Source organism: Oreochromis niloticus, linkage group LG19 (genome assembly GCF_001858045.2).
Source record: "Oreochromis niloticus isolate F11D_XX linkage group LG19, O_niloticus_UMD_NMBU, whole genome shotgun sequence".
Lineage (NCBI taxonomy): Eukaryota > Metazoa > Chordata > Actinopteri > Cichliformes > Cichlidae > Oreochromis > Oreochromis niloticus.
Genome location: NC_031983.2, coordinates 17,214,299 through 17,225,675, shown reverse-complemented (window position 1 = coordinate 17,225,675; position 11,377 = coordinate 17,214,299). Strand labels below are relative to the sequence as shown.

The following is an 11,377-nucleotide window of genomic DNA, read 5'->3' as shown; positions in this document are numbered from 1 at the left end:
ATGAAGCCTAATAAGAAATGGTCTCAGTGGAAGGTTGACTATGAAGAAACCACTGTGTGGGAGGAGAAATGGTGAGAGAAGGCTGAGGTATACCACAAAAATTACACAAAACCTGGAAATAAAATCAGTGGCAACAGGCCTTGTGGAGCAATGAATTCATATTTGACATTTTTGGTAATGTGTTTTGGGGTTTTCTTCAATGGAGAGAGGTACAACAGTGTCTACAGCTATGTGTAAAAACAGATGGAGGCTTTGTCACAGTTTGGGTTTCCATTTCAGCCAATGGTGTTGGAGATCTTGTGAAAATTGATGGAATTATAAATGCAGAAAATCCCAGGAAGATTTTGATCCACCATGCAATACTAACCAAACAGTGCCTGAAGTGCCTTCATTTTTTTAGCATGAGAATAATCCCAAACACACACTGCCAATGTAGTAAAAGCAAATCTGGATAGAAAAACACAGTGGAACACCATCAGTCATCGATCGACCTCCTCAAGGCCTGGACCTGATTTTGATCTGGAATGGAACAAAACACAAACAACATCCAAGGAGCTTTTTTTCCTTATATACACTGCATTACCACAAACAATTGTACACGTTTCAAAAATAATTTCAATAATTGCTGCACCTATTTCCTATCAAAATATAAAGAGATGAGAGTAGCTTGGGACTTTTGCAAAGTGCTATAACCTTCAAAAATTCTTTATCTTCCGATCTGTTTTGCCTGGAATGAAAGAAAATAAACATACAAAACCGTAACAGGTTTATCTCCTTTTATTGAGACGTGCATATTGATGAGGGTGATACTTATTATACACTGGTTCCCATAGGTTAGAAAGATTTCCATTTTAGTCCACAGTGCGGCAGCATGTTTATGAAAATGAGCATAGTTTGTGGGCAGTGAGAGAGGTGAAACATGATGCGATTTAAAGCTGTACAGTCCAAATGATCCACAATGGTGCATTCTCTCGTTATGCGGGGCGGACTCCTTTACATCAGGAGTCTGTAAATCAATAAAAGCAGCTTTCTGTTCAGGAATCTGATGAGGCACTGTCACCGAGGCCTCCTTTCCTCTTTCTAAAATAATATCCCTCACATTACCAGCACAATACAGTTCAGCCCCACCCTCAATGAAACACCGACCGATGGTTTTCGTTCTCCCCTAACAGAAGAAATATATTTTAGCACTTTTTTAATTGAATTGCACTGTACTGCTCTTTTTAAATTTTAAGGGATGACATCTAAAACTAATTCACCTGCAGCAGATTGTTGCTTTATGCAATTATGAGTATTTTTATGATAGAATGGCCACGCCTGCCCTTACTAAAGCACCAAACAACAGGCTCAATAGGATGTGAAAATTTACAGATTAATCAGCTGTGGCCATGACGGCAATTCATGAAGAGAGAAAAGACAAGCTGCTCAGAGGAATAAAACACTTAAGTCTTAAAAAATCCAAAACAGAAACCTGTCTCAAAAGAAGTCTGAGCTTTTCTTTAAATTAAATTATCAAAAAAACCAGTCTGTTGCGTGTTAAAAACACATGAACAACTAAAGCATTGTTACCAAAAACTGACTCGAACAACTGAAGCCATCGGAATCAAAAAAGAAGTATGAAAACCAGCAGACAGTGTGCTCTGTGGGACTAAACTGTATTCTAAGTTTTGATCCCCCCAACCCAGTGACTCTGTGGTCTTATTTCTTTTTGGGTGCGTTGGGTGTGTTGAATTTGAAAAAGATAATGTCCCCGTCCTCCACAATGTAGTTCCTGCCCTGTTGCCTGTACTTCCCAGCAGCCTGAGGGAGAAAGAAACAGGGGGAAAAAAATACAGTTGATATATTCCAGAATAATAACAGTTATTGATGGAAATTCAGCACATGCAGCAACTCAGGAATAATTGGGCTGGGGAAAAAAACAAAAAAAAACAAAAACAAAAAAACCACAAAACTAAAGCTCACACCTTGGCTGCAGTTTCACTGCCCTCTTCTTTGAAGTCTGTGAACTTCATCACCTCGGCCATGATGAAGCCTTTCTCAAAGTCAGTATGGATCTTTCCAGCAGCCTGAGGAGCTTTTGTACCTTTCTGTAGGACCAAAACACAACAGGACATGTTATAAATAAAATATGTATTTATTAAATGCATCACATTTAAGAAATTCTGCAAAAGTAACAATCTGTGCTCCTGATATCATCACAAAATGATGACAACTGTCAAAAATTTACTTCAGGGCTCTTTTTGAAACTGAATAACAAAGAAACAATACAATTTCTATCAATATTCAAATATAGAACTGTTGAAGACATCAAATGGTAATAGCCAAAGTAATATAATATCACATCTATTTAAAAATCTATATGTTAGATGTTTCCATCACTCAGTTTTACAAGTCAGATCTTTACTGCATCTCTAACATACTTAAATATAATACATGAAAACAAAAGTAAGGCTGGTTGTCACAAACAAAATAACAAAAATGATGCAAAATGTTGGAATTGTAATACAAGCCAAAATTCTAATCACAAATTAGGAAAAAACACTGGAAAATTAAGCTTTCCAAAATATTCTTTGAATAAATTATGTTTTTTTAATTTTTTAAACTCAGTGAAGATCTCTCAAATTGAAAACTATCAGAGTGGTTCATCTAAAATCACAAGAGTTGATAATGTATTTTTAAAAAGGTTACACACACACACACACACACACACACACACGTCAAAACACTCACCCTGATGGTCCACGCTCGCACCTCATCTGGTCCTGCTGTGAAGAAGTATTCCAGTTGCAGCGCTGCATAGCCGGTCTTTATTATTTTGGTCAAAACACTAAAAATGCACAAACAAAACAAAACAAAAAATTGTGTGCAAATTCAATTTTTGCACAGGGTACGAACGTTTCAAAGCACATTAGTAAATGAGGACCAGTGCAAACTTTAATTATTCAGTTGACGCCTGCAGCCACTTTATATCATTACAGCAGAAAGGTGCAGCTACGAAGAGTGATTAAAGGGTGAGCTATGAACTTCAAATCAAAAGTTTTTAGTGTCTTTCAGCTTAAAGTCACCTCAAAGTCCCATATCTTCCCCAATTATCCCTCTGAGTGCAATACAGAGTTTGCCAAAATAATTCTGTTTTATGCATGCAACGTGTTGAGCCGTTCCTTACTAACACCCTTGAATAAAACCTGCTGTGAAAGTTACAGCAGCACAAACTGTGCATTCTCACTGAGATGTGCATGTATTCAGTATTCAGGGAGCAATGCATTTAAAGGCATCTACACATTCCTTCTGCCCTGCTGGAATTGCACCTACAATAACTGCTTGCTTCGCAGTACACCCATAAAGAAAATACCCTTCAAGTTTAGCATGATATTAACAACTTAAAGACTAATGACCAAATACCTCTGTGTCTTCTGTTCCTCGCAGTATTTATTTCTCTCCTCCTCCTCCATGTCCTGCAATTTAAACTCCAAAGCTCCACTTAAAGGAATGACCATAGCGCCAGGATCATGAGCATCTACCCACTCCTTGATTTTTGCCAACCTGATGAACAACGGGCCACCAGATGAGTCATTTCAAATAAGCAAAGAAATGCGATGACGGTAAGATTAATATATGCGACATGTAGACATGCAGGGTGAAAGTAAACATACCACTTGTTCTTTTTCCTGATGTAATCTTTCTCTGAAAGATTAACCAGGTAGATCATGGGCTTGGAAGTCAGAAACAGGTACTTGTTCAGAACTTCAATCTGTAAAGAGATGAATTTCTTTATGAAAAAGCTGTTTCAAATAGGGTCTGAGGGAGAAACACTGTTTACACTGGAACACATCAGTACCTCTTTGTCATTCCAGTCATGGTAAAATCTGATGTGCTTCTTCTCTTCTACCACCCAGTTTTTTATTTTCAGCATGATATCCTGAAGCAAAAAGAACCATTTGAAGCAGCGTATACAGACCGATTTAATTCAGAATCAACAAAAGATAAAAAGTAAATGCTTGTACAAAAAAAAAAAAAAACTTCACTTACATATTCAGGTTTCAGTTTTTTGTCACTTCCTCTGACAGCAGTTTTCTCCAGTTTGTCGATGATTGGACCGATCATTTCTTCGTCTTTTAGCCGCAACTCCTCGTGGATTATCTCGATGTCCCTCACCGGGTCGACGTTGCCCTCCACGTGGATGATATCCTCATCATCAAACGCACCTTAACACAAACAAGCGTCACCAGATTGTCGATGCAACGACATAGGTTGAAGAAAAGACTGCAAATACTTTCACTGGAGAAGCACAGAAACAGCAAGACTTAATAAATTATTAATCAATTTAAAACACATTTTAAATTTTCAATTCTGCTCATTTATTTCTAAGCAAATTGATCTGTGAAAATAAAAGTGAAAATAACAAATAGGCCAAGAGCCAATTATTTTGCCTTTTTATTTCATTCGCCTTCATTATTTATTGACTAATTGGTGAGAGGGAAACAAACAGTCTCTCAAGATCTGCCTAACATTACCTTTGAATGACCACAAATTTCATTACACCAATTTATGAAACAGAATCATTGAGATATGGACACAATAAATGCAAAATCAGACAATGCTGGATAACACCTCTGGTCTTGGAGATTTAAAAAAAAAACAAAAAACACACAAAAAAACCCCAAAACATAAACACAAACTGCTGAGATTTAACACACAGATTTCACTTCTAATATAAAATTAGTCACCCTGATAAAGATTCCTTCTTTATTTTTGAATTTTAACTTAAATTTCCCATCATAACGATACATCCATCTTTATTCTTGACTGCTTATCCAGTTATGGGTTCAGAATCAGAATACACCTTTAAACTGTAGATGGAAACAGTTTGGAACTAGCCTTCAATTCCCAGTCCTAGTCAAAGCCAAAAGTACACTGAGAAAAGTTCTTAAGATGGACCTATTACCCCATAAGACCTTTATTTCCAGCATGCCCTGACACCTGTGCTCGCTCAGCTGTTACTACACAGCAGCTGCAGTAGTTTGTGCAGCAACAGTAACTCACGAGTCATGTGGAAGATCCCATCACAAGCACTGATGTTAGAGAGGAAGGCGTTTCCGAGTCCCTGTCCGGAATGAGCTCCCTTCACCAGACCAGCAATGTCCACAACATTCAGGAAAGCGGGAACCTTACTGAAGTGACAAGGAAGATCATCAGATGATGCAGATGTCCTTACATCTCCTAACCAGCTGTTGCAATACACACCTGGCAGGTTTGTGGTACTGGCAGAGGAAATCAAAGCGCTCATCAGGAACGGGTACCCTGCTCTCATTTGGGTCAATTGTGCAGAAGGGGAAGTTTTCCGCAGCAGCTTGACTTTTAGTCAGCACATTGAAAAATGTGGATTTCCTGCAACAGCATTAAGAGAGAATGATAATGCTTAATACTTTTTTTTCCCACTCACTAAGCTAGAAAAAATACTATAAAATTTACATACCCAACATTAGGTAATCCCACTATTCCTATTTTTAGGGATGTTCCAAATCGTCCAATCAATGGAGGTTGCTTAGGAGCTTCTGTCTTCTTTGGAGGCATCTACGAGAGTTAAAACAAGATGGTCAGATTAAGACACTCGTGTCGGGATACTAAAAAAAAACCTAGATTTTTTTTTTAACCAACTCCTCGGCTCTGCTGCATGTCAGCTGGCTCCACTAAAAACGTGTAGGGTCATATGCTCATTCAAACACAGCATGCTAACGCTAGCTGGTGGCTAACTGGAACCACTCCTAGCTAGCAGATGGGCAAATTTAAACCAGAATACATAGTCCTGTTTGTACCGTCCGGACTTTATAAAGACACCAACATTTATTTGGCTAGGAAAACGTCTCTTTTGCTACCTTAATGTCTGTTCTCAACCTGCAGGCTACGTGTTGTCCACTCCTGATGCGTGTTCACACCGGCCGCTCTACTGGAAAGACAAGCTGGGGAGCAAAGCGGAAGTGTTTTGACGTAAGGACTCTCTGATTGGTCGGGCGAAGAGCTGGAAATGCCACGACATAAATCAACTTGGACAAATATTTGTTATTTTTGCCTCAAATTATTTAATTTAAATGCACTTTTCTGCCTTTCTTTTGTTATACGACACGTGAGTCGTCTCGTGAGTATTTAAAATTACTCCGCGGTCTGTTTCACCGTGACGCGTGCGTGATGCGTTCAAGAACACGAAGACGACCAAATAATTCGGTATTTAATTGTGGTCAGTATGGCCAGAACCCATAAAAAAAGACTACTTCTGAACTAGCTTCAATAGAACTGGATATCTGAGGTCATTTGTCATTAAAATACGCTGGACAATAACAGAAAGGGGTCTACTTTTTCAAAATACAATGTCTTCACAAATTCAGTGAATGTAGGGAGCAGGTAGAAGAGAAGCCTGGAGAGGTTGAAGTATGCACTGGAGAGGAGGAATGAAAGCCAGCAGAAGCAAGAAATGCTGGAGAGATGTCTCTCAGATATCCTAAGAATGCTTTGGTGTCCCAGTGGCTGGGGAGAGATCAACTATCCATAGCAACAGAAAGTGCACAAGAAGTGAAGGAGGGTGCAGGTAAGGTGGAGTGAAGATGTTTTGTGACAAAAGGACAGCAGAAAGAGTGAAATGAAAGGTTTATGAAACGGAAATCTTTTCATTAGGAGGGACCAGAATGGACAAGATTATGAGTACATTAGATGAATAGATCAGGTTGAGTGGATTGGTGTAGAGGAATATAATGGACAAAGGACATGGAACTGACAGGTAGGAGGAAAACAAAACCATCACAGAGAAGATTCACATGTTGTGGAGGATATACAGTGTTGCTGTAACAAAGATTCTAGAGAGAGGATGAGATGGAGGCTGACGATCCACTGTGCCGACCCCTAAAGGGAGCAGCAGTGCTTATGACTGCTTGTAGCCGTTGCTGTAATTTATTAAAATAAAACCCAAACGTTTGTTTCTATATTGTTAGTAGTAAGCAAGCAATGCTTTTCTTACTGGTGAAGACAGTTTAATCAAATAATGTTCAATAATTAATGCTTTAACCAGTAACTCTGACAATTTTGATAACAACACAATTTAGGTGTGAAAAAAATGGCAGCACATCTTAAATACAAAGAGCACAGCATGGTCAAAGTATTTTTTTTTTTTTTTTTTTTTATTTCTTTCTTTCTTATATACAAACAAAAGTGGACGTTCGATCAAGCAAAAACAAATTGAAAAAGAAACATGGCATTTAAAACTTAACGAGGGGCAAACTAGGCTCACGACAGTTTAACAAATCACCTACCAACAAAGAGCAAAATGAGAAAGTCTAAAACTGGCACAGAAAAATCCAGCTATGATACATTAAAAAAAACAAAAGAAACGAGAACTACTGAGCACATCCTAGCCTTTTTACAACCACTGACTGTGCTTTCAATTCAATTCATTTGATCACACTGAGTATTCAAAAAACAAACAAACAAACAAACAAACAAAACCAATTTCCATTTTTCAGAAAAAAAACAAAAACAAAAACAAAAAAACTGATTCTTTGCACAGACTTGGTGCAGCATGATTCCCTGCTGACTTTTTTGTGCTCAGTGAGAAATTTAGTTTTTTTTTTTTGATCAATTTTGTTAAATGTTTGATACACAAACAGATGCAGCGTTTTTAAATCACATACATAATATTGTCAGATTTAAAACAAAAACAACAGAAAAAAACAAAAAACCAAAAAAAACTGTCACCCAAACAGTAACACTTCTGTCGCCTCTTCTCTTGTTGCTCAGTAGTGACCTGTTTAAAACAAAAAACAAAGATTAGACATTCAGTCAAATTGAAGGTTTTTTTAAATAAACTAGTCTAATGGCAGAAACATGGTTTAAACATACGTGGTGAGTAGGACCGTGATCGAGAGCGATATCCTCTACTATAGTAAGGAGATGGAGATCTGCGCCTATAGGATGAGGGGAGGAAAAAAAATTTAGTTACAATTACTGATTAATTTGAGTCTTTATCAATCATGCATCATTATCAAATCCTCGTGATCAACACTGGGATACAAACGGTGCTGGAAAAAGCACCAACCTGTATGAACGGTACTCGCGGTCATCGTAACGATCGTAGTCACGATCGTAGCCTCTATCATAGCCTCTGTCGTAGCCCCTGTCGTAGTCCCTTGAGACACGACGTGATGAGCCGCCGCCACCGCCGCCTCCACCACCACCACCACCACCGCCACTGAAAACAAACGATAGTGTGTCAATTTTGCTCAAGTAACCGTATAATATCTCAAGCTCCCCAGTGGACAAGCACTCACTATGTGGGGCGTCCCATGTAGATTCCTGGAGTGGGAGTATGGGCTCGTTTGGTAATGGAGAAATCCACTCGGATCCTGCGTCCATCCAGCTCCATTCCATTAGCTCGCTCCTTGGCCTAAAATAAACACACCCACAGTCAGAAGCAGACTAACTGAAATTGTTTGCATGTTTCACTCTTGTGCAGACACTAAACAGCAGACTGGACGGACCAGACGAGTTGCATAATCAAACAAGTTTCACTTTCACATTTGTCTTTTATGCTATTTTACTTATTTAGTATTGTTCACCCTGTTTACAGAACCATGGATGTGCTCTTTGAAGTTTAGTTCGAACTAAAATAGCTTTTTAACAGCAAAGAGCTTAATTATATTAGGACGAATAAGCCAACTATTTTAAGTTTTTAAATACATATCCCCATGTTATTTTACTTACCTCCTTGGAGTCCTCGCAGTTCTCAAAGTAGACAAAGGCAAAACCTCTGGATCGACGCGACTGCTGGTCATACACAATGTTGACGTCTGCCAGCGGGCCATACTTAGAGAAAACCTCCCTTAGGTCCCTCTCAGTGGTATAGAGGCTCAGACCAAACACACCCAGACAGTTGTTGGGGTCTGGGTTGGCCTGTGAGCAGAAACATTGATGTGTGGGGACAAAAAAAATATTTAAGATGAGAAATTCATGATTGTGACATATGTCAACATATCTCACAATGTCACACATACACACACACCTTAAACTATACATCACACAGTCAACATTAAACTGTTTAATCTAAAAATTGATGGCTCGTGTCTCCATAAACACCTTGAGTACAAGTGCACAAAATAGCACCATACCCTGTTGCCAATGTGTCGGCGTCGATTCGACATGGGGGAGCGGCTGTGGCTCCTGCGCCGGCGGTACTCAGAGCTACGAGATCGGCTCCTGGAGCGGCGTCGGCGGGAACGAGAACGGGAACGGGAGTGGTGCCTGCGTGAGCTTCGATGGGATCGAGACCTGCAGACAAAAGTCACAGGTGAGGAGACCAAAATCTCACATGATTATCTTGTTCTGTACCTTAAATCAGAAACCTGACTTACCTGGATTTAGATCTTGACCGAGATCTAGATCGGGACTGAGATTTGGATCTGGAATGATGGGAGCCACCTCTGGAGCGCGCTGGTGAGCGGCTAGTGGATTTAGGTGACCCTCCAGGGGATGGGCTCCGCGAGCCGGCCCGAGAATCCTGAACAAACCAGACTGCAGATGTCAGAAACACTCTAAAGCCAAATGTACCAAAACAACAACACTACAGGGCCTGGAGGTGACATCGCTCACCACCTTCAACGCCCTTTTCAGAAGAAGTTCACCACATTTTCGCATTTAGCAGGTTTGACACTAAATATTGAGGAATTAGGTGAAATACTAAAGATATTTCAAGCAGATATTAAGAAATTTAGCTAGAAATAAAGACTGCACAAAAAATTAATTAAAAATAAAGAATGGAGGAATTGACCAGTGATGTGGCTGATACAGAGAGGGAAAATCATGCATGCTATAGAGAAAAATAATAGGATGAAATAGAGTAATAACATAGCAGGCTGTTAGGAAATTACTCATACCCTGGAAAACTTCTCATCTTAACTTCATAACTTCTTTAACTTCATTACTTCATAACAACCCTTCATTTCTTCTTTCTTCCGTTTGAATATATGACTTCTTTTTTTCCTCCTCTTCCCCCTTTTACCATCTGCCATTACAACACTAGACGCGGGGACAGCTCTTGATCGCTTCTTTTTTCAGCATCTCTCCCATACATTAGCATGCATCAACACCATCAGCTTCAAACAATAATAACTTCACATCTGAAACGTCTTCCGCCTTTTTCTTTCTTCCAACCTCAACCTTAACAAAGAACAAACAAGGGTGATAAGGCATGTTGGTTTCTGTTAAAACCAGAAATTTAAAAAAATAAATTAAAAGAAAAGGGAAAAAAAACATCAAGAAAAACCAGGAAACATTATTATTAGGACTGAAAAGGTGCACTTTTTAAGTTTAACTGGCCTTCATTGGTACTAAACTACAACTTACTCACAAACAGCTGAACGTTGAGGTAGCTAACTATTAGCTGTACACATATATTTGCTACTGGCTAGTTATATTTTCAATAAGCAACGTTAGATAACAAGTAAATGAGAAAGTGAAAGCACCCGCGGCCAGGCGGCGGCCTCCTCTACCGACCGCTGCGCTTAGCAGGCCGCACGCTTTAGCTTAGCAAGCAAGCGCTAGCCCTCTTATTTTCACAAAAACACCCCAATACAGTTTAAGAATCTAAGTCTATAATTCACACAACGTGCTTAATATTCTTGTATAAACTCGATTTTTACTAATTTCGAGGCCTGTTTAAAAAGAAAATGCCGTTAAACATATCTGCAAATGCAGCTAACAGCTTATTTCGTCCTAACGCTGATTGCCATGAATCGTGAACTCACCTGCTCCCTGAACTCTTTCTCGTTGTCGCTCATTATAAAATAACACGTTTAGCAAATGCGTTAAAAGATATTTAACGCTACAATTGCTCTGAAGACTAATCTTACTGCTGCCTCTACCGAAAACGCGTAGTGCTTTGACCTGAGCAGAAACGGTCTGCGCCTAAGGAGGACGATTTCCTCTTCCGGTTTGAGTTTCAAGTTAAAAGCACCTACAGTCAAATTTGCATAAATAAAGTTTAAAGAAATCGTGTATATTTTGAGCGCATTCTTATAAATTTGATTAGATCCCTTAATCAAGGGAATGTAGAACTTTATTCGGAAAAACAACTTCTTACAAAAGGGGGACAATAAAATCTAGCTGAAAGAGGTTCAGATGGAGTGACTACATTATATTTATTGTGCGTGGGAATAGATTTTCTATTTAAATTTGACTTGTTGACTTGTGTTTCTAAATTACCCTTTAAACTTTCCAGGTTTAATCCGATGATAAGCACAATTTCAGTCCTCAGTTTTCCCGTTTGTAGGTATTTGGATTCAAAGGGGAATTTTCTTGAATATGATGTATTTACTGAGAAGTATTTTTTGAAATG

General features: G+C 38.9%; 2 protein-coding genes across 3 annotated transcripts; both read right to left on the bottom strand.

The window, feature by feature from the left end:
- Window positions 1–759: 759 nt before the first annotated feature.
- LOC100712451 (obg-like ATPase 1) lies at window positions 760–6,033 on the bottom strand. The gene is made up of 11 exons (XM_003442924.5): window positions 5,877–6,033; window positions 5,477–5,574; window positions 5,245–5,388; window positions 5,044–5,171; window positions 4,030–4,205; window positions 3,839–3,919; window positions 3,654–3,751; window positions 3,403–3,543; window positions 2,731–2,827; window positions 1,965–2,087; window positions 760–1,800 (listed from the first exon to the last, which is right to left on the bottom strand). Exons 2-11 carry the CDS (start codon window positions 5,572–5,574, stop codon window positions 1,699–1,701), a joined length of 1,188 nt encoding a protein of 395 aa, XP_003442972.1. The 5' UTR covers window positions 5,877–6,033; the 3' UTR covers window positions 760–1,698.
- Window positions 6,034–7,142: 1,109 nt separating this feature from the next.
- On the bottom strand, window positions 7,143–10,977 carry LOC100689832 (transformer-2 protein homolog alpha). Of its 2 annotated transcripts, XM_013270119.3 has the most exons (9): window positions 10,788–10,972; window positions 9,918–10,200; window positions 9,396–9,541; window positions 9,153–9,312; window positions 8,749–8,937; window positions 8,316–8,431; window positions 8,084–8,236; window positions 7,888–7,952; window positions 7,143–7,792 (listed from the first exon to the last, which is right to left on the bottom strand). In XM_013270119.3, exons 4-9 carry the CDS (start codon window positions 9,183–9,185, stop codon window positions 7,782–7,784), a joined length of 567 nt encoding a protein of 188 aa, XP_013125573.1. In that variant the 5' UTR covers window positions 9,186–9,312; window positions 9,396–9,541; window positions 9,918–10,200; window positions 10,788–10,972; the 3' UTR covers window positions 7,143–7,781. The 2 variants fall into 2 exon arrangements, with proteins under 2 accessions (XP_013125573.1, XP_003442973.1); XM_003442925.4 differs by lacking the exon at window positions 9,918–10,200 and having other exon boundaries at window positions 10,788–10,977.
- Between the last annotated feature and the right edge of the window lie 400 nt (window positions 10,978–11,377).